Consider the following 23,649-nt stretch of genomic DNA (forward strand, 5'->3'; position numbering starts at 1 on the left):
GGGAGCTGAAGCTAGGGGCCAAGGAGAAGCTCACGGCCCTAGAGAAGAGGGCGAGTTTGGATGTCGTAGCGGTCACCCAGCTGCACAAGGAGTGGGATGAGCTGCTCCAAACCATGGAGAGGCTCCACTCAGAGCATGGCATGGCTTGCGAGGAGCATGATCAGGCCCTCCAAGAGTGTGACTAGGCCTACCAAGAGCGCGATGACACGTAGCAAAAGGTTGGCTCCCTCTGGGCCGAGCTCAGAAATGTGATGACCCAGAAGCTGGAGGCTGAGAGCATCTTTGTCGGGCTAGCCATGGACCTCACTGAGGTGAGGAGAAATCTTTAGGCGGAAAGCGATGAGCTCGGTACCTTAGCGCCGCCCTCGGAGTGGTCTGCGATGACCTTGAGGTGGTGCAGTTGGAGGGGACCAGCTCGCTTATAGCCCATGCTGTTGAGATCACAGCTCGGGTGAGCTAGCTCAAGAGGAATGCACTTTGCACCGAGGTCAACCAATCCTATGTGATTGCTCGTTCTCATTATGGGGATAGCATCGACCTGGAGGCGATGAGCCACGGCTTCGTGCCTGGCTATGAAGCCCACGAGCTAGACAAGATGGAGACAGCGGTGGCAACCCTTTTGTAGGACCTGGCAGATAGAATAGAGAGCATAGTTCTCCCCCAAAGGGGTTAGTTAGCCAGATAGGTTGGGCAATCATTCTTGTAACAAGCGGACAAGCTTTGACCCCTCTGTACTATCCGAACAAACTTATCATTTTGTTTTGTTTGATTGAATCTATTTTTCCTCCCTTTTTATGTGTGAAAAGGGGTTCATGTGTTCCGACCCTTCTGTTTGTTAAGACCATAGGGCCCGAGGTGTAGGAGGGAAACTCTGATCATACTGGTAAGCAAGAGTGCCATAGCCGCTGGGGCGTAGGTTTCTCATAGTCTGACCAGCCTTACTCAGTCATTCATTTCCACAGACCTTGCCACTAGGTTTTTAATGTGAGGAAGGGGTCGGGTGCAGCGGCCATTTTAGAAAAGGGTGTATATATGCCCTTATCAGTCCCCGAGTGAGACCTGATCCCTTGCCATTGTTGGGGTCGGGTGTCACTGAAGATCGAGGAAAGGATAGTGAAACTAGTAGGAGAGAGCGTCTCTTGTTTTCGCACGTACCCCCTCCCTAGGATCTGAGCCATCGTTCTAAGACTACGCATTTGGTCTCCTTGCGAGTCCAACTTTCCTTAAGCCCCCGCACATAGTAGGGGTGCGGTCGAGGGTTGGCTTATCTTTGTGATCGTTGCCCCATTCATGGTTTCCGCAACCAGAGGGGTTGAGCAAACGTCACTTGCCTCGATGGCTCGAGTGATGTGCTTGGTGAGCTCGCTAATGGGCATGTTCAAGTGGAATCTAGGTTCATTATTTGTGATGGGGTCAGCATTCCACTGCTCCTTAACCTACCTCTCGACAGATGCCTGAGCCGGTTCGGAGGGCGACTCAGGTGGCCCGCTGATCTCTCCTTGATGGAGATTCTATGGGCTCGGCTTGAGGTTAGGATCGAATGAGAAGGTCAAGATGACCCTGTATGCTTCTGAGTGGGTTGAGCAGAGGCCGCTAGGGCTCATCTACATTTTCTCCCCTAGCTCTGTTCGACGCGAGGCAGCTTTGAGCCCTTCGTGGGCCAGCCTTTGAACCCCGATCAGGTAGATTCCTAAGTTCGGGTCAGGCGGCTTGAGCCCCTGAGCCCCATGGGGGTCGGTAGGGGTTGGCCAAATTTCATGCGTCATGCCGTCCTCGGTTTCCACAACTAGAGGGGCATCGCTAATGACACTTGCCTCAATGGCTCGAGTGTCGCACTCGGTGAGCTCACTAACGGGCATGTTCGAGTGGAATCCGGGTCCGTCATCCGCAGATGGGGTCAGCATAGCCCTCATGTGGCATTCCACTACTTCTTAACCCACCTCCCAGCAGATGCCCGTGTCCCTCTAGAGAGCAACTTAGGTGGCCCGCTAGCCTCCCCTTAATGCGGATTCTGTGGTCTTGGCTTGAGGTTAGGATCGAATGAGAAAGGTCGAGGTGTCCCTGTCCGCTTCTGAGCAGGGTTAGGCAAGGCCGCTGGGGCTCATCTCGGTTTTTCTCCCCTGGCTCTGTTTGACATGAGGCGGCCTTTGAATCTCGGTCGGTTGCCACTCATATCGAATGAGACGACTATCGCTTCGTGACACGACGCGAAGCATTATGATGCAGCAATTGCATATGCAATGCTTGGATGTGTGGGATGAATGTATGGATGAATGGATGAACAAATGAATGAATGAATGCATGCATGAGAATGGATGAATGAATGATCATGCAATGGAAAAGAAAAGTGGGGGTTTGGTAAAGTTACCTCAATGGCTCGAGTGATAGGTTCGGGGAGCTCTTACCGGATATGTCCTCATGGGGTCTAGGTCCATCGTTCGTGATGGAGCCGATGTAACCTACATGGGGCATCCCACTACTCCCTATCCATCTCTTAGTAGTGGCCTAAGCTGTTCGATCGATTTAGGTGACCTACCGGCCTCTCCTCGATGGAGATTCCATAGGTGGGCCCCTCCAAACCCTTCCCAAGAAGGCAGAGGCTAAAGCTCGAGGTGTGGGGACAAAAACTCTAATTACACTAGTGAGTGAAGAAGCCATAGCCATCGGGGTGTAGGTTTCTCATAGTCCGACTAGCTTTACTCAGTGCTTGTCTCCACACACCTTGCCTCTAGTTTTTTTAACATGAGGAGGGGTCGGGCATAGAGAATGTCTACCAAATTAATAGGAGAAATCTAGTTTTTTTAACACTATTGCCAGCCCCTGAGCGAGGCCCGATCGTCTGCCATCGCTAGGGTCAGAGGCTTGATAGCGCAATTAATAGGAGAAATCATGTTTAAATTAAGGGTGACCTGCTAGCGTAGGACCTACCTTGATGGCATGAGTGACGGGTTCAGGGAGCTCTTACCGAACATGTTCAAGTGGAATCCAGGTTTATCATCCATGACGGGGTTGGCATAACCCACATGGGGCGTCCTGCTGCTCCCTACCCATCTCATGGTAGCGACCAAGCCGTCCGATCGACTTGTGTAACCCGCTGGAATAGGACTTTCCTGCACAGATAGGGGATGAGAACATCCCGCCCAAAAATTAAGTTAGGCAGATAAGCCAGGCGATGAACTTGTAATAAATGGACAAGCTCTTAAATTTTGTAATAGCCAAATAGCTTTTTAGCCCTTCTCCCCTTGTTGTATAAAAAGGTTAGTGCATTCCGACCCTCTCCATCATTAAGGTCGTAAAGCTCAGGGTGCGAGTGAGCAAATTCTAATCATGCTTGTGAGCAAAGGCGTCGTAGCCGTCGAGGCATAGGTCTCTCATAGTCCGATCAGTTATACTTAGAGCTTGTTCCCGCAACCCTAGCTCCTAGGTCTTAATGTGAGAGGGGGTCGGGCATGGAGAATGTTCGCCAGGCAGATAGACTCTTAAACGTGTACCGACTCTTTCCGTAGCTAAGGACAAAAAGCTCGGGGTACGGAAAAAACTCTAATCACGCTGGTGAGCAAAGGCACCATAGCCGCCGAGGCATAGGTTTCTCACAGTCTAACCAGTTTTACTCAGTGTTTGTTTTTGCAAACTTTGCTTCTGGGTCTTAATCGTGAGAAAGGGTTGGATGTAGAGACTTTCTACCAGATAGATATGCTCTTATTAGCCCCCGAGTGAGGCCCGACCCTTTGCCATTGCTAGGGTTGGGTGTCACTAAAGGTTGGGGAGTCTGATAGCAAAACTAATAAGAGAAAGTGTGCGTTTATTAAGGATAAAAGTGATGTAGCTGCTCGATGTTCTAGGTATTAGCAAAGACCTTGCCGTCGATGGTCTTGAGCTTATAGGCGCCTGGCCACAACACCTCCATGATGACGTATGGTCCCTCCCATGGCGGGGAGAGCTTGTGGTGGTGCTTGCTGCTCTAGACAAGGCAAAGGACCAGGTCTCCAACATTGAAGGCCCAACCCCACACTCAATGGCTGTGGTACCATCATAACGACTGCTAGTACTTGACCGAGCGGAGGAGGGCAACATCACGCGCTTCATCCAACTGGACCATGGCATCCTCGAGGGACGCCTTGGCTCCCTGTTCATCATACTCCCTAACCCTTGGTGCTTTATAGTCAAGGTCAGTCGGGAGGACAGCCTTGGAACCATAGACCATGAAGAATGGCGTGTAGCCGGTGGCCTGGCTAGGGTCATCCTCAGGCTCTAGAGCACTGCGGGAAGCTCTGTGACCCATCGTCTACCAAACTTGTTCAACTAGTTGAAGATGCTATGCTTGAGGCCTTGTAGGACCATGCCATTCATGCACTCGACCTGCCCGTTCATGCAGGGGTGCGCCACGGTGGCCCAATCGACCTAGATGTGGTATTCATCATAGAATCGGAGGAACTTCTTTTTGGTGAACTACGTGCTGTTGTCCATGATGATGGAGTTTGGGACTCCGAAGCGATGGATGATGTCGAGGAAGAATAGCATGGCTTGCTCGGACTTGATCACGGAGATCAGCCAAGTCTCTATCCACTTTGTAAACTTGTCTATGGTGACAAGCAAGTGGGTGTAGCCCGCGGGTGCCCTTTTGAGGGGTCCAACCAGATCGGGCCCCTAGACCACAAATGGCCACATAATGGGGATTGTCTGGAGTGCTTGGGCCGATAGGTGAGTCTACTGAGCATAGTACTGACACCCTTTGTAGGTGCGCACAATCTGCTCAGCGTCGGCTATTGTGGTCGGCCAGTAGAAGCCTTATCGGAACACATTTCTAACCAGGGTTCTAGGTGCGGCATGGTGACCGTAGACCCCACCATGGATATCGCTCAATAAATGCTTCCCCCGTTCAATGGGGATGCAGCACTATAGGATCCCGGTGTGGCTTTGCTTGTAGAGTTCGCCCTCAAAAAGGACAAAAGATTTGGCACGACGTGCGAGCCATCGAGCCTCCATCTTGTCTGTTGGCAGCGCCTCATGGAGGAGGTAGTCAAGGTAGAGCATCCTCTAGTTGACCAGAGGGTCAGCCTCTGTCACTGGGTCCTCTTCGAGCTCCATGACTTTAGGGTCGGATGGAGCCGATGGTTGGTTAGCCCCCGAGCCCAGGGTGGGTGGCCCGTCACTAGCTTGTTTCGGTCCCTCATAGTGAACCAAGGGCTTGTGCTGATCGCTGGCGAAGACGCCCGTTGGCATCAGCACTCGACTAGATGCCACTTTTTGCCAGCACATCGGGAGCCTTGTTGAGACGCCTTGGAATGTGGTTGAGCTCGAGGCCATCAAACTTGTCCTCCAGCTGGTGGACTTCTCAGCAATATGCAACCATCTTGGCATTGTGGCAGCTTGACTCCTTCATGACTTGGTCGATGACCAGCTGGGAGTCGCCCCAAACGTCGAGGCATCGGATGCCCAACTCAATGGCGATGCACAGGCCATTGATGAGAACCTCATATTCGGCCACATTGTTGGAGGAGGGGAAATGGATGCGGACCATGTACCTCATGCGTACCCCGAGGGGAAAAATGAAGACCAGCCCCACACTGGTGCCTTTCTTCATCAGCGATCCATCAAAGTACATCGTCCAGTACTCTTGGTCGATGATAGATGGTAGCATTTGGACCTTGGTCCACTCTGCAATGAAATCAGCCAACACTTGGGATTTGATGGCCATCCGGGAGGCATATGTAATGCCCTAACCCATCAACTCGAGTGCCCACTTTGTGATTCTTCCCATGGCATCCTAGTTTTGGATGACCTCACTGAGAGGGAAGGACATCACGACCATCACCAAATGTGACTCAAAGTAGTGGCGTAGATTCCTCTTGGTGATGAGGATGGCGTATAGGAGCTTTTGGATTTGGGGGTAGCAGATCTTAGAATCGGATAGGACCTCGCTAATGAAGTACACGGGGCACTGTACTTTGTGGGTGTGCCCCTCTTCTTCTTGTTCCACTGCCAGGGTGGCGCTAACCACTTGCATGGTGGCCATAATGTAGAGCAGAAGGGGTTCTCCATCGGTTAGAGGAACCAGGATCAGGGCCTTCGTTAGAAGCTTCTTGACCATGTCAAGTGCCTCCTAGGCCTCGAACATCCATTCAAAGCGGTCGGCCTTCTTCAAAAGTCGATAAAGGGGGAGACCTCATTCACCGAGGTGCGAGATGAAGTGGCCAAGTGTGGTGAGGCACCCTATAACTCGCTATATCCCCTTTATGTTCTGAATCAGGCCCATCCTTGTGATGGCCAAGATCTTCTCTGGGTTGGCTTCGATGCCACACTCAGAGACAATGAAACTGAGCAGCATACCCCTCGGGACCCCAAAAACGCACTTCTCGGGGTTGAGCTTAATGCCATTTGCTCGAAGTTTTGTGAAGGTCTGCTCAAGGTCGGCTATGACTAAGTCAGCCTGTTTGGACTTGACCATGATGTTGTCCACGTAGGCCTCAACGGTCCGCCCGATGAGGCCCCCGAAACACTTGAGCATACAATGCTGGTACATAGCCCCAACGTTCTTCAGACCGAATGGCATTATGACATAGTAGAATGATCCAAACAGGATGATGAAAGATGTCGCGAGCTGGTCGGACTCTTTCATCGTGATTTGATGGTACCTGGAGTACGCATCAAGGAAGCAAAGGATTTCGCACCATAAGGTAGAGTCGACTAATTGGTCTATACATGGCAAAGGAAATGGATCCTTCAGGCATGCTTTGTTGAGACCCATGTAGTCAACACACATCCTCCATTTCCCACTCTTTTTTCATACAAGAATGGGATTGGCTAACCACTCGGGGTGGTACACTTCCTTGATAAACCCAGCACCAAAAGCTTCACAATCTCCTCACCGATGGCCCTGCATTTCCCCTCATCAAAGTGACGTAGGCGTTGCTTCACTAGCTTGGAGCCTGGCCGGATCTTCAAGGCATGCTCGGTGACTTCCCTCGGAATGCCTGGCATGTCCGAGGGTTTCCACGCAAAGATGTCTCTGTTGGCGCAGAGGAAGCCGACGGGCGTGCTTTCCTATTTGGAGAAAAGCGTGTACCAATACGCACCACTTTGCCCTTGGGGCTACTAGGGTCTATGAGGACCTCCTTGGTGCCCTCCACTAGCTCAAAAGATCCAGCTGACCACTTGGGGTTGGGTGCTTCTTTGACGACCTCCTTCTTGATGGCCACGAGCACTTTGGAGGCGATGATTGCCACGGTGTGATCGTAGCACTCGACCTCGCATTCAGAGGCGCGCTGGAAGGAGGAGCCAATGGTGATGACCCCACCTAGGCCCGACATCTTCAGCTTTAGGTAGGTGTAGTTGGGGACGGTCATGAACTTCATGTAGCATGGTCGTCCCAGGATGGCGTGGTAGGTTTCATGGAACCCAACCACCTCGAAGGTGAGGATCTCCATCCTATAATTGGATGGATCCCTGAAGGTGATGGGCAGATGGATTTGCCCAAGTGGCATGGCCTGCTTTCTAGGCATGATGCCATGGAAAGGCGCTCTGGTTAGTCAAATGCGTGCTAGGTCGATGCCCATAGCATAGAGTGTCTTGGTGTACATGATGTTAAGGCCACTGCCTCCATCCATCAGTACCTTGGTGAGCCACTTTATGCTGATAATTAGGTCAACCACAAGTGGGTATCTCCCCGGTTGTGGGACGCTGAAAGGTCCTAATATGGATAGAGGGGGGTGAATAGCCTATTTAAAAATCTACAAACCAACTAGAGCAATTTGATTAGTATGACAAATAGCGAAATGCAAACTTGCTCTAGCTCTACAAGGATTGCAAGCCACCTATCCAACAATTCTAGTTGCTATGATAACTAGACACACAATTTTGCTATGTTACTACTCACTAAGAGCTCTCACACTTGTGGCACTAACGAGCTCCACTAGATGAACTTAAAACAACAAAGCAAGCTCTCAATTCTAATTACACTAAAGAGCTTGCTATAACTAGTTTGCAAGAATATAAATGAGTGAGTAGGATGATTATACCACCGTGTAGAGGAGTGAACCAATCACAAGATGAATACTAAATTAATCACCGGGTGAATACCAAAGGGCAAGAGACAACCATTTTTTCTCCTGAGGTTCACGTGCTTGCTGGCACGCTAGTCCCTATTGTGTCGACCAACACTTGGTGGTTCAGCGGCTAAGAGGTGTTGCATGAACCTCATCCACACAATTGGACACCGCAAGAACCTACCCACAAGTGAGGTAACTCAATGACACGAGCAATCCACTAGAGTTATCTTTCGGCGCTCTGCTGGGGAAGGCACAAGACCCCTCATAATCACCACGGTCGGAGCCAGAGATAATCAGCAACCTCTGCTCAATGATCCTCGCTTCTCCAAGCCATCTAGGTGGCGACAACCACATAGAGTAACAAGTGAATCCCACAGCGAAACACGAATACCAAGTGCCACTAGATGCAATCACTCAAGCAATGCACTTGGATTCTCTTCCAATCTCACAAAGATGATGAATCAATGATGGAGATGAGTGGGAGGGCTTTAGCTAAGCTCACAAGGTTGTTATGTTAATGCAAATGGCCAAGAGAGTGAGCTTGAACTGGCCATGGGGCTTAAATAGAAGCCCCCATGAAATAGAGCCGTTAGCTCCTCAGTCCACTAAAAAACAGGATGACCGGACGCGCCGGTCAGATTGACCGGACGCTGGACCCAAGCGTCTGGTCGCGCGATGTGTGCCACATGGCCCCTACTTCAAATGCTGATTGCCCGATCTCAATGGTCATCAGTACATTTAAGTTGTGACCGGACGCGCTGCTTGAAAGTGACCAGACGCAGGACCTTAGCATCCGATCATTTCTAGTAAGCTTCCATTTGTGAAAAATCATGACCAGACACGTCTGGTCATGCCTGACCGGACTCACCTAGAGTCCGGTCACTCAACATCTCCTTTGTGCAGCCACGTTAGTGGGACCAGATGCCAGCGTCTTCATAGCTTGCACTGACTGGACATAGAACCCCAGCATTCGGTCACTGTGTGACCAGCATGACTAACTCCTTTTCAACTCTATCTTCTTCACCCTTGCCAAATGTGCCAACCCCCAAGTGTATCACCTTGTGCAGATGTGTTAGCATATTTTCCCAAACATTTTCAAGGGTGTTAGCACTCCACTAGATCCTAAATGCATATGCAATGAGTTAGAGCATCTAGTGGCACTTTGATAACCACATTTCGATATGTGTTTCACCCCTCTTAATAGTATGGCTATCGATCCTAAATGTGATCACACTCACTAAGTGTCTCGATCACTAAAACAAAATGGCTCCTACAATTTATACCTTTGCCTTGAGCCTTTTGTTTTTCTCTTTCTTCTTTTCAAGTCCAAGCACTTGATCATCACCATGGAATCACCATCGTCATGTTATGATCTTCATTTGCTTCACCGCTTGGAGTAGTGCTACCTATCTCATAATCACTTTGATAAACTAGGTTAGCACTTAGGGTTTCATCAATTCACCAAAACCAAACTAGAGCTTTCAATCTCCCCCTTTTTGGTAATTGATGACAACCCTTTCACAAAGATATGAATTGAAATTCAATTGAATCCATGTTGCTTGCCCAAGCATATTTACCATGTGTAAAAGTATATGGACAAGTTTCATGAACCCCAAATGGTAGCAATTGCTCCCCCTACATATGTGCTAAGAGTTTGGATTGAAGCTTGCACATATGCTTAGATAGAAAATACAGGAGACAATGTCTACCAAATGATGCTAAGGTATAAGAGATGGACCTTTGAAGCGTGATACCAATCGGAGTGCACCAATATACCATCCTTAGCACCATTAGTAACTAGACATACACACATACTAGAATACCCCATGAGATCAACATTACAAGCAAGGGTCTAGTTTCCATGAACTTAAGTCTAGTTACTTTAGCCTATGCATGCTAGTTTTTCATTTCACCATTCAAGCATATAACTAGCATACACCACACAAGCATGGATATTGAAATTTAAAACTTGTGCCATGCAAGCAAATATATGAAATGCACATTCAAAATGCAACATACAAGTTTATGAGCTTGCTCCCCCTACTTGTGTGCAATTTTGGATTGATCCCCTTACAATGTCATTTCATTTGATTGCTCCCCCTATCTTACTATCTTTGTGAATTTCTCTCCCCCTTTGTCAACAATTAGCATAAAAAGGTGAGCTCAAATTTTAGATAGGTTGGGGTGAAGCCATGTGAAGTGAGGATCATTTTCCCAATTTGGTTCAATCTAGATCACTAGCAAAAGATATTTAACTCAGTTTGATCCAAGGACAAGCTTCTTCACACCTCCATATAAGGGTTATCTTGTACCATGTTGAGTTAAACACTTAGAGCTCATTTTTTAGATCAAACACTATGTTTACAAGCCCACAAACATGTCATATGCTACCACTAGATCATTTCAAACATACAAGCAATAGTGGTACCATACAAGCATCAAATTCATTTAATTTTCATGAATGAGCCTAGGACATAATAGGAATGACTAGATGCACTAAACAAGTCCTTAGTAATGGATGGATGACATGTCAATCAACTTTACCTTGCTTTGCTCGAAGGAGAGGCATGTCATATAATGGGGGGGGGTGTATCAACACATATTGGAGAAGTCAAGTATGTTCAATTCATTCCTTAGCTTGCAAAACCTCTTTTCATCAAGTGGCTTTGTGAAGATATCTGCAAGTTGATCTTTGGTGCCCACACTCTCAATGCAAATGTCCCCTTTTTGTTGGTGATCTCTTATGAAATGATGGCGGACATCAATATGCTTTGTTCTTGAATGTTGAACCGAGTTGTTGGTGAGCTTTATAACACTGTCATTGTCACATAGCAATGGCTGTGGCAGAACCGCCTAATTTAATGCCTCACAGGAGTGCTTGTCTTCCATTAGACACTAAGCACTCGAGGGAGAACACTAAATTACTTGGTTCCGTCGGGCACACCCTAGGGGAGAACCCGAAAATCCACATTTTTGCCATCAGGATCACAAATGAGAGAATAAAGCTTACATCCTTCGTAACCATTTCTTACATCACTTTTAATACAACCTTAGAATATAATAATTATTAACATAACAGCGGAATGAAATTATATTATCAGAGTTGTAAACAATTTAATTGAATAGCGGAATAGAAACATGTGAACAGAGTTACAGCGGAAATAAACCTCTATTAATGACATGATGAAGTATTGATATATATAGACTACGGCAACAGATTATGAAACTTTCATTTATAAAAGTATTTGGTGAGGGTTATAAATAACAACTACGATCGCAGCGTAAAGGAAATCCTCTCTGAGCCCACCAGGAGGAATCCACATACAAAGGTCAGCTCAAGCGTCCACCTGTCACCTGCAACAGGGGGAATAAAACCCTGAGTACTCAATTGTACTCAGCAAGACTTACCCGGTAGAAGAAAAGAAAAGACTCCAAGGATATGCAAGGCTATCTGGTTTGTGGGTTGCATTTGCAGAAAGCATTACTAAGCGTGCGTCCTTATATTTGATTTTTAATAATAGCCGCATTGGTTCATTAACTAACCATTCTATGTAAGCACCTGTGCTACTTTCAAGCAGGTGGTAAGCAATCAGATTTCCTTTTCCATCTTTCATCTTTCATCTTTAGTTCTTACTACGATGCTAAACCGCAGACAAGCCGTACCGGATAGCCCGGCGATTCGCGAATCAATGCCCCCAGCTGGGTACCCCGAAAACACATGCCCCGCTTGTACCCCAAGCACAAGCAGGACCAACCCATCACTCTCCTGTCCCGGGTGTCCAGGTCCCCGTCCAAACTGGGACTCCAAGCCCCCGCCCCTGAGTCCTGGACTCAGTGCGGTGCAAGGACCTCCTCCACCAAAACAAACCCTAACAGTCGGTCCGGAAAGAGCCGGATCCGCGACAAGAGAGCAACAAGTCTTCCAAGCGCCCATACACAAGTATGTGCTCGGGATAATAAGTCTGTGACTTGCCTAGAGTCATATGCAGCGATCGGTCCTTAACCGACCAGACAGAGAAAGACAGTGTAACCAAGCTATGCCCCGTGTCCACGGCGACACAACTCCTTACACCCACCAATACCCAAACCATATCCCTGCCCGGTCACCATTTTTCCTTTCCACCATTTTCATATTTTCCAAGTGATAATAATATAGTAACATATTTCCTGTATCTCGCGAGTGACAGGCAATCACTCGACTTTTACCGGAGTCCTGTAGCATAGCAATCTACACGATCCTGTCATACTAGTAAGACTCATAGGATAAAGATATATATATATATATATATATATATATATATATATATATATATATATATATATATGCAAGTGGGTTTCATTCAACTCCTTGAAACTTAATGCACAAATATAATTTAAACTGCAGAAAGTAGGGGTTATGCACCGGGGCTTGCCTTGGTAAAATATAACCAAAAGTTAGCATTCCATCTTCGTGATATGATCACCATAGCATCATCTTTCAGCTACTCCAGTTGATCCCACGATCCCTCATCGTTCCTCCGTCGATGTGTGGTCACCATCATGCCTTCTTTTGGTTATTCCAGTTAATCCACCATCGCTCCTAAATGGTATACATCTTTGCAATATGCTTGTCTAAGGAAAACATGTATAAACAAGATATTTAAAAGACGAAAGAGATAAGTTGGAGCTTAGCCAGGGCAACAGGTCGGCAGAGACGGAGTCACGTGTGGACGTCGCTATGCCGCGGGCGTGCGGAGGCAACCGGAGCGTGGTTGCGCCGGCGTGCAGTGGCAGTAGCACGACGTGCTGTGGTGCAGGGCGTGGTTGGAGACAAAGAAGAAATGGCCTAATGCAGCTTGCGTTGCTTGGCTGCTGGTGCTATAAAAATGCTGCTGGTGCGCTGGCTTTCATGTACGAACCCAAGACTAATTGGTCTCCTCTCCTTCGCATAGTACCGGGGCACTCCACCGTGCACGACAGGAAGCAATTTGCATATGTCACTGTCCTCTCCCTCTGCATGGCTGCTGAATGCACTAGCACGGATGCTTGCGTCATTTATCTCTCGTATTAACTCTCTGTTGGCCCTCTCGTCAAAAGTTTCGGCCAAGACAAGTTGCTGCCATCAAAATTTTGGGGCAAGACAAGTAGCTCAGTCAGTCAAGCCTGTATGTCTGGCTGCCAAGCACAAATTAATGTTCGCTTGGTCTCCTTTCAAACACTGCACCGTTGGGTCAAAAAATAATGAAGAAGGAGAATGAAGGAATTCTTGGAGGCTAGCTACCTCGGTCGATTTCAGCTTGCGGAGAAAACGATAGACGCGGCTTTCTCGGACAAGAACAGACGAACTGGAGTTGAAAGAAACAAGTGAACAGCGGAGCGGAACGGCTCGGCAGCTCGGCGTATCCTTTTTATAGACAGGAGACGCGAAGGCGCGACAGCGACGCATCGTAAGATTAGCGGCTAACTAGCTTGCTTAAAGGTAATAAAGCCCTCCTGGTTCATGACGTGAGGCGCGGGCGAACAGTGTTTTCTACGGGTGAACAGTACTTTCTGCGGATGAACAGTAATTCCTGAGTGATGCACACCGTGCAAGGCTCACTGGCTTGACTTCGCACTACAGTGATTTCTGCGTGCTACAGTGTTTTCCATGCAGGAACAGTGCTTTCCACGCGCGAACATTGTTTGCTGTCCTGCTACAGTGTCGACGTATGGAAAATCTTCACTGCTCCAATTCTGACGTGAGGAAAATCTTCACTGCTTCAGTCTGCCGTGAGGAAAGGGTGCCTGAGAAGTGGAGTGTCCGAAGGGCAGGTCTTAACTACAGAGGTGACATGACCATTGGCGGACCCAGGCCTGGGGCCAGTACGGCCGTGGCCCTAGTCGTGGCTCACCGTGCACATGACCTGCACAAGAGGGCTATAGCAGTACAAGCACAAGAGAAGATCGGCTGGACGTTCTAGCCTTCCAGGGAGGAAGATGCATGCACTGACTGACCGTGACTGCATGTGCGTTCATGTATGCACGTATTCGAATTCTGATTAGATAGATGTATATGTTTCAATCCATAACGTAGTATTGGTTGCACTCCACGTCTGGATTGGCTTCGATTCCAATATATATGCATATATATATATATACATATATATATATATATACACACACATACATAGAACTACTATCCTGTAGCTGGCTACAGAATAACTTATTCTGTAGCCACTTTGAGTTATGATAATTACTATGTTAATTTACGAGATTATAGTAACTCCTTACTAAGTGGTTTAATATAACGTTATGGTAAATATCCCCGTGTGTTATAGTAACCCAACTATCGTAAATATGTATTGACATTACGGTAAATTAGTATATAAAATTATGGTAAATGGAGGTGGCTACAGAATAACTTATTCTGTAGCCGGCTACTGAATAGTCTCTCCCCACACATACATATACATATATACATATATATATATATAACAGTTTACTACTTTAGTCAATCTGCAACATCTAGGCACATGAAAATTTTAGCAAGCTCGAATTTGATTCAAAAGCTATATATATATATATATATATATGTATATCATTCTATTTATTAATAGATTTTATTTTATTTATAAAAGTTGTTTTTCATGCTTAATCTAATAGAACGAGCCGTTTGCTATCGATTGGCCAGAATTGTCATTCGACATTCCTAAATATTTATACGCCCGGCGTGATTTAACTTGAGCGTTAATTTGAGTCCACGAAACTAAGTCACACGGGATTCACTTGTCGCAGCAAGTACGTTTTAAATTAAAAACCCGAAAAACTCGTTTTGAAAATTTTCTTAGGCCTAAATCGCGGTGCTAAATAAACTCGTAACACCAGGGGTGTTACAATGGCACTTGCTTGAATTTGATTCCAAAGTCACTCAGAGTAGCCTTCATCCAAAGTATTTGAGCACAACAACTACCAGCTGAAATGTACTCCACTTTGGCGGTTGAAAGTGCTACACTATTTTGCTTCTTTGATGACCAAGACACAAGTGATCTTCCCAATAGTTGACATGTGCCCGATGTGCTCTTTCTCTCAACTTTGCATCCCGCATAATCGAAGTCTGAATATCCAATCAACTCAAATCTTGCTCCTTTGGGATACCACAATCCAACATTTTGTGTATGCTTCAAGTACCTCAATATTCTCTTTGTTGCCTTCAAATGACTCTCTTGGTGAGGCTTGAAATCTAGCACACATGCATACACTAAACATCACATCCGGCCTTGATGCGGTCACATAGAGTAGGCTTCCAATCATAGACCGATACATCTTTTGATCCACCATGTTGGCACTAGCATCACTATCCAAGCTTCCACTTGTTCCCATTGGTGTACTAATAGCTTTAGCATCATCCATTCCAAACTTCTTGATCATGTCCTTGATATACTTGCCTTGACTCACAAATGTGCCATTCTTCATTTGCTTGATTTGAAGACCAAGGAAGTAACTAAGCTCTTCAATCATGGACATCTCAAACTCACTTGCCATCATCTTGCCAAACTCTTCACAAAAATCTTGATTTGTTGACCCAAATATGATATCATCAACATAGATTTGCATTACAAACAACTCATTTCCAAGCTTCTTGGTGAAGAGAGTGGTGTCAACCTTTCCCATCTTGAATCCCTTAGAGAGTAGGAAATCCCTCAATCTCTCATACCATGCTCTAGGTGCTTGTTTCAATCCATACAAAGCCTATCTCAACTTGTAAACATGGTTGGGTTTCTTTTCACTTTCAAAACCGGGAGGTTGCTCAACATACACAAGCTCATTGATGTACCCATTGAGTGGGTAAGCCTAGTACAAGTTGTACCGAAGAAAGGGGGCATGACTGTGGTAAAAAATGAAAAAGATGAGTTAATTGCACAACGAATAGTTACAGGATGGCGGATGTGCATTGATTATCAAAAACTTAACAAGGCAACAAAGAAAGATCACTTTCCATTACCCTTCATCGATGAGATGTTGGAATGGCTTGCAAAGCATTCTTTCTTCTGTTTCCTTGATGGATATTTAGGTTATCATCAAATCCCGATCCATCTTGATGACCAAAGCAAAACTACTTTTACTTGTCCCTATGGAACATATGCTTATCGTAGGATGTCTTTCGGACTATGCAACGCTCCAGCTTTGTTCCAAAGGTGCATGATGTCTATATTTTCTGATATGATAGAAGAAATCATGGAAGTTTTTATGGATGATTTTTCTGTTTATGGAAAAAATTTCAATGATTGTTTAGAAAATTTAGACAAAGTTTTGCAAAGATGTGAGGAAAAGCACTTGGTCTTAAATTGGGAAAAATGTCATTTCATGGTTAGAGAAGGCATAGTGCTTGGACACTTGGTGTCTGAACGTGGGATAGAGGTAGATCGAGCTAAGATAGAAGTAATAGAACAGCTACCTCCTCCAACAAATGTCAAAGGGATACGAAGTTTCCTTGGTCATGCGGGGTTCTATCGCCATTTTATAAAAGATTTTTCTCATAATGCTAGACCCCTTACAAGTTTGTTAGCCAAGGATGCTCCCTTTGAGTTTGATGATGAGTGTTTAAGTGCTTTTCAAATCCTTAAGAAAGCACTCATCTCTGCACCAATCATTCACCCCCTTGATTGGTCGCTGCCTTTTTGAAATTATGTGTGATGCTAGTGATTATGCTGTGGGGGTAGTTTTGGGTCAAACGAAAGATAGAAAGCATCATGCAATTTCTTATGCTAGTAAAACTCTGTTAGGACCTCAACTGAATTATGCAACAACTGAAAAAGAGCTCCTAGCTATCGTTTTTGCTATTAACAAGTTTAGATCTTACTTAGTAGGAGCTAAAGTTATTGTTTACACTGATCATGCTACTCTTAAATATCTCCTTACTCAGAAAGATGCTAAACCTCGGCTTATAAGATGGATCCTTTTGCTTCAAGAATTTGATTTAGAAATTAAAGATAAGAAAGGAATAGAAAATTCTGTAGCTGATCACTTGTCAAGAATGCAGTTCGAGAATCCACAGGAGTTGCCCATCAACGATTTTCTACGGGACAACATGCTCCTAAAAGTCAGAGGATTTGACCCCTGGTATGCAAATATTATTAATTTTATGGTTGTAGGTTATGTACCACCAGGAGAGAATAAGAGGAAGCTCATCCATGAAAGTTGCCTCCACCTATGGGATGAACCGTACCTTATGCTGATGGACTGCTTAGGAGGTGTGTTTTGGTTGAGGAAGCAATCAAGATCATTGAAAGATGCCACTCATCACCATATGGGGGACATTATGGGGCATTCCACATGAATGCTAAGATCTAGCAAAGTGGATTCTTCTGGCCAACCATGTACGATGATACCAAAGACTTCATATGGAGGTGTACTCCGTGTCAGAAACACAGAAGTATCAATGCAAGAGACATCATGCCACTCACCAGCAACCTCCAGTTAGAACTCTTTGATGTTTGGGGCATCAACTACATGAGACCATTTCCAAAACCCAGCAATGCGAATACATCCTGGTGGCTGTCAACTATGTGTGAAAATGGGTTGAAGTTTTACCATGTCAAGCTGTAGATTCAAATAACACCAAGAGGATGTTTTCAGAGACCATCTTTCCATGCTTTGGAGTTCCATGCATGGTAATTAGTGATGGAGGTCCTGACACTAGTAGGAATATCCACTTCTATGACGATCTGCTTTCATCACTAAATGAGCCAAATTTGTCTTAATTTTAGTTTTATGATGAATTTATGACGAAAACTGGTTCGTCATAGAAGTCGGGTCACACTTGAAATTCTATGATGATTTTTGCAAAACATCATAGAAGTGGCTTGATTTGTGATGAAAACAGAACATCATAGAACTATTTTGGCATGCATGACAGGGGGGCTAACATGCTGGTGGATGCTTCCATTGGAGATGCTTTCCACGTGTACATGCTATAGCCGGTTGCATTGGAGATTGTTCGGGTACATGCCATCTTCTTATTGCACAACGTGGCCATCTCTGGTTCTTACACATTTTAGGTTCTTACTGGACCATGTGTCATGTTCCTATTGTTCCACATGTCAGTTTTCTATGGGTACACGTGTCGTGTTGCGGTTGGATCATGTGTCACTTCTTCTTTGGACCATGTGGCATATTTTTATTGGTCCACGTGACCATTTCTTATTCGACGACGCGTCATCGCACAGTCTGTTCACATTTCACATTTTTATTTGGCCACGTGGCTTGATGATATCCTTTCATGTGTTAGATTTTTAATAGCCCACATGTCGTGCTATGGCTATTTCACGTGTCATGCACTGGTTCCTCCACGTGTTGCATTTTTATTTGATCATGTGGCCTGTTCTAGTTCTACCACATGGAGTACAATCAATTCATCATAGAAGTAATTCGAGATCGTCACTACTGCACAGATTGACTACAAAACAATTTAGCCTGACAATCAAATAACTACAATTAACATTTCACATGTCAGCAGCGAACCACTGATAGAGTATCACAACATCAAACCATCAAATGCGTCCACACAACAGACCACAAATGTTCACCGCATCAAGCCATGAGAGTTGAAGACAAAGAGTTAATTACTAGGAGAGCTTAAGCGCAAGACTAGCTTGCTAAGCCTATTGTACTCTTCCTATTGCTGTTGCTTGAATTCCTCAAGCTCCCTTTCAGCCTTTTCTATCCTCACCTTCAGTTCATCCACTAGTTCAATGAGCTCAGATGTACTTTCCTATTCAGCAGCAAACTGCTCCTAAAGTGTCATCTCCACCGATGTCTCTGCTCTAGTGGAGCTTCTTAGGATACCAGCATTCTTAAAAAAAGGTTTTTGCTACTTGCCTAGGAGGGGCGGTTGCCCTGGTAGAGGCAGAGAACCTTGGAAATAACATCAGCACTAGTCATTGGTTGCTACCCATTAGCAATAGGTTCTGCTTGCATAGCTTCCATAGCTTCCTATGAAATTCAACCAGTAAAACATTATGTTACAAATAGTGGAAGAGAACTTCAACTGAAAACCCAAGAGATTAATTCAAAACAAGTAATGCATAGGGCTTCCTCAGACGACTGTTCATAGAGATTACATAAGGACAATGCATAGGTCTTTTGTGGCCTACTGCCGATAGAGATTACATAAGCACAATATACAGGTACCATATTGAATGGTGTAAAATTGCAACTACAACATTAAATGATGTTGCCACATTAGGCTCCTGCTGCGTTTCCTTCTTTTATGGTAATGGGTTTAGTAGATTTCAAGGAAAGCAAATGAAGGTACTTGCAATAGCTGCTCTTGCAGCTTCTTGTGTTGGTGGGTGAGCCTTGTCAATGTTCAGCCTTGACTGCACGTAGTAGTGTGAATGAAAAGTAAATCCGTTAAAGTTGCTCAAAGCAGAGTTGAATGTCAAGAGAGGATACCCATACATACAGTGAGCCTCTCCACAAAATTCCTGTAATGGATGACACCGGAGGGCTTCTTATAATGTTTCTAATGTGTCAAAATTGGTATTTGATGCCTGACTACTGCACCTGCCTCTTAGGCAAACTTGACAGCTTGCACTAGATCATGTGGCCTTCTATTTCCCTCAGCAACAGAGATGGACATCCTCAATCCTCCCATTGATTTGCTTAGTTTGTCAAGCAAAATTCTATGAGTTTGGGGCCTTGGTTTCCTCACACTTCTCGGCAATGGTACTACAAAGTTTTCATACATTCAGATTGTTAGAAAAGTAATATGGATATCAAATAGCTAGTGTGAATTGATTGATAGACATCTGTAAGGTAATACCAACCTAGGCAACTTTCATTGTTCTGCGGGTGGGTGAAGACGAGAGTTTGGTCAGAGGGCTCCTCTCTGGCATGGCTATCATCATCTAGCTGTGGACAGTCTCATAGGGCTAGGTAGCTTAGAGGGTGCCTCTTCAGCATGGTTATCATCATCTGGCCATGGGCAGTCTCTCACAGGGTTAGGTAGCTCAGAGGGCTTCTCTTTGGCATGGCTATCATCATCTAGCCATGGTCACTCTCTCACAGGGCTAGTGTAACAACTCAGGTTTTTGTGTAATAAAAAATATGAGATTTTTAAATTTTTCTTGCAATATGTGAATCATGTAGCTTCTAGGTCGAACCTAAGTCTAACCCACTAACAAATCATTGCATTCATTTAGATTTGTTTATAGAAGCATGCCAGTGCTCTCAAGTTTGTTTTGTGTTTGAGTCTTGTTAGAGTTTGGAGTGCACAAATCTGTAGCAAGAGTTCCTCCCAATCTCTCTTGAATTACATCCCAATCCCATTTGAATCCCTTCTGAGTTCCCCTTTTGAATTCCTTCTCAAACCCCTCTAGAATTTCCCCTGAAAATTCTCTTTGAATTCCCTCTCAAACCCCTAGTCATTAATTCATTAAAAGGAAAAATTCCCTTTTTCTTTGCCCTTTCTCAACCCAACCAGCCCACTCCCTTCTTTTCCCTTCCTTTGGCCTAGCTGGCCTCTGGGCCTAGCAGCGCCAACGACCCAACTCTGCCCCCCTCCTTCATCCACCGTGGGCCAAGCCCCATCCTTCTCCACCCACGGCCTAGCTTGCCCTCTTCACTGTGCAACCCAGCAGTGCCGTCACTTAGGCTGCTCGCGCGCACGCAGCCTGCAAGCCTATTGGCCCCCGCAGGCCTATCCGTGTGCTCAGGTTGGGAAACCATAACTAGAGTCGCTCACCTCGTGTTCACCCCAAGTGCCACTACCGATCGCCTAGCGTCTATGCCCCTGCACTGCACTCTGTTGGGGTTTAGTCCCACATCATGTAGCGATGGTGGGGGAGCACAACATATAAGGCGGAAGAACCCTCACCTATCAGGCTAGTTTTTTGGGTTGGGAAGGCCCTGTGGGACTAAACCCCAACAATTTTTTCTGACCATGGGTACCAGCTATAAGCCAGCTCCAAGATCATGAACTCGGTGGTCACCACCGGTTCCAACAATTGGTATCAGAGACCATGGTAAAAAAAAGCTAAACCCGATAAAAAATCTCGAGCGTCACATATGGCGGGGGCACCCCGATGTGTGACTAAGGGGGAGATTGTTGGGGTTTAGTCCTACATCGTGTAACGATGGTGGGGGAGCACACCATATAAGGCGGGAGAACCCTCACCTATTAGGCTAGTCTTTTGGGTTGGGAAGGCCCAAAGGCCTTATATGTTGTCAGCTCTAGTGGACTTGGGACCTATGGGAGCGCAGGCTCATGGTAACAAGCCGAGCCGGCTGTAAGCTAGCTCCAAGATCATGAACTTGGTGGTCACCACCGGTTCCAACAATTGGTAACAGAGCCAGTACCCATGGTCAGAAAAAATTGTTGGGGTTTAGTCCCACATCATGTAGCGATGGTGGGGGAGCACAACATATAAGGCGGAAGAAGCCCCCACCTATCAGGCTAGTCTTTTGGGTTGAGTAAGGCCCAAGGCCTTATATGTTGTAGCTCCTCACCTATCAGGATTATTGGGGTTTAGTCCTACATCATGTAGCGATGGTGGGGGAGCACAACATATAAGGCGAAAGAAGCCCCCACCTATGAGGCTAGTCTTTTAGGTTGAGTAAGGCCCAAGGCATTATATGTTGTAGCTCGGTGGACCTGGGGGAGCGTAGGCTCATGGTAACGAGCCGGGCCGGCTATAAGCCAGCTCCAAGATCGTGAACTCGGTGGTCACCACCGGTTCCAACAATTGGTAACAGAGCCGGTACCCATGGTCAGAAAAAATTGTTGGGGTTTAGTCCCACATCGTGTAGTGATGGTAGGGGAGCACAACATATAAGGCGGAAGAAGCCCTCACCTATCAGGCTAGTCTTTTGGGTTGGGAAGGCCCAAAGGCCTTATATGTTGTCAGCTCCGGTGGACTTGGGACCTGTGGGAGCGTAGGCTCATGGTAACGAGCCAGACCGGCTATAAGCCAGCTCCAAGATCATGAACTCAGTGGTCACCACTGGTTCCAACAATTGGTAATAGAGCCGGTACCCATGGTCAGAAAAAAATGTTGGGGTTTAGTCCCACATCGTGTAGCAATGGTAGGGGAGCGCAACATATAAGGCAGGAGAACCCTCACCTATTAGGCTAGTCTTTTGGGTTGGGAAGGCCCAAAGGCCTTATATGTTGTTAGCTCCGGTGGACTTGGGACCTATGGGAGCGTAGGCTTGTGGTAACAAGCCAGGCCGGCTGTAAGCTAGCTCCAAGATCGTGAACTCGGTGGTCACCACCGGTTCCAACAATTGGTAACATAGCCGATACCCATGGTCAAAAAAAATTGTTGGGGTTTAGTCCCACATCGTGTAGCGATGGTAGGGGAGCACAACATATAAGGCGGGAGAACCCCCACCTATTAGGCTAGTCTTTTGGGTTGGGAAGGCCCAAAGGCCTTATAGGTTGTTAGCTCCGGTGGACTTGGGACCTGTGGGAGCGCAGGCTCATGGTAATGAGCCGAGCTGGCTGTAAGCCAGCTCCAAGATTGTAAACTCGGTGGTCACCACTGGTTCCAACAATTGGTAACAGAGCTGGTACCCATGGTTAGAAAAGATTGTTGGGGTTTAGTCCCACATCATGTAGCGATGGTGGGGGAGCACAACATATAAGGCGGAAGAAGCCCCCACCTATCAGGCTAGTCTTTTGGGTTGAGTAAGGCCCAAGGCCTTATATGTTGTAGCTCTGGTGGACCTAGGACTTGTGGGAGCGTAGGCTCGTGGTAACGAACCAGGCCGGCTGTAAGCCAGCTCCAAGATTGTGAACTCGATGGTCACCACCGGTTCCAACAATTGGTATCGGAGACCATGGTCAAAAAAAGCTAAACCTGATAAAAAATATCGAGCGTCATACATATGGCAGGGGCACTCCGATGTGTGACTAAGGGGGAGATTGTTGGGGTTTAGTCCCACATCATGTAGCGATGGTGGAGGAGCACAACTTATAAGGCAGAAGAAGCCCCCACCTATCAGGCTAGTCTTTTGGGTTGGGAAGGCCCAAGGCCTTATATGTTGTAGCTAAATTTTTGGGGTTTAGTCCTACATTATGTAGCGATGGTGGAGGAGCACAACATATATGGCGGAAGAAGCCCCCACCTATTAGGCTAGTCTTTTGGGTTGAGTAAGGCCCAAGGCCTTATATGTTATAGCTCTGGTGGACCTGGGAGCGTAGGCTCGTGGTAACGAGCCGGGCCGGCTGTAAGCCAGCTCCAAGATCGTGAACTCGCTGGTCACCACCGGTTCCAACAATTGGTATCGGAGACCATGGTCAAAAAAGCTAAACCCGATAAAAAAATATCGAGCGTCACACATATGGTGGGGGCACCCCGATGTGTGACTAAGGGGGAGATTGTTGGGGTTTAGTCCCACATCATGTAGCGATGGTGGGGGAGCACAACATATAAGGCAGAAGAAGCCCCCACCTATCAGGCTAGTCTTTTGGGTTGAGTAAGGCCCAAGGCCTTATATGTTGTAGCTCTAGTGGACCTAGGACCTGTGGGAGCGTAGGCTCGTGGTAATGAGTCGGGCCGGCTATAAGCCAGCTGTAAGATCATGAACTTGGTGGTCACCACCAATTCCAACACGCTCCACCGCTCGATGCGCGCCATGT

The 23,649-nt window shown here is 46.4% G+C and overlaps 1 protein-coding gene across 1 annotated transcript in view; it reads left to right on the forward strand.

The window, feature by feature from the left end:
* The first annotated feature begins 251 nt into the window (after nt 1-251).
* Nucleotides 252-23,649, forward strand: part of LOC136548425 (uncharacterized) — a 78,472-nt gene continuing 55,074 nt past the window's right edge. Inside the window, exon 1 of the mRNA XM_066539955.1 lies at nt 252-311. Coding sequence (XP_066396052.1) covers nt 252-311 — 60 coding nt within the window. The remainder of the gene's footprint in view (nt 312-23,649) is intronic.

Source organism: Miscanthus floridulus, chromosome 4 (genome assembly GCF_019320115.1).
Source record: "Miscanthus floridulus cultivar M001 chromosome 4, ASM1932011v1, whole genome shotgun sequence".
Taxonomy (NCBI): Eukaryota; Viridiplantae; Streptophyta; class Magnoliopsida; order Poales; family Poaceae; genus Miscanthus; species Miscanthus floridulus.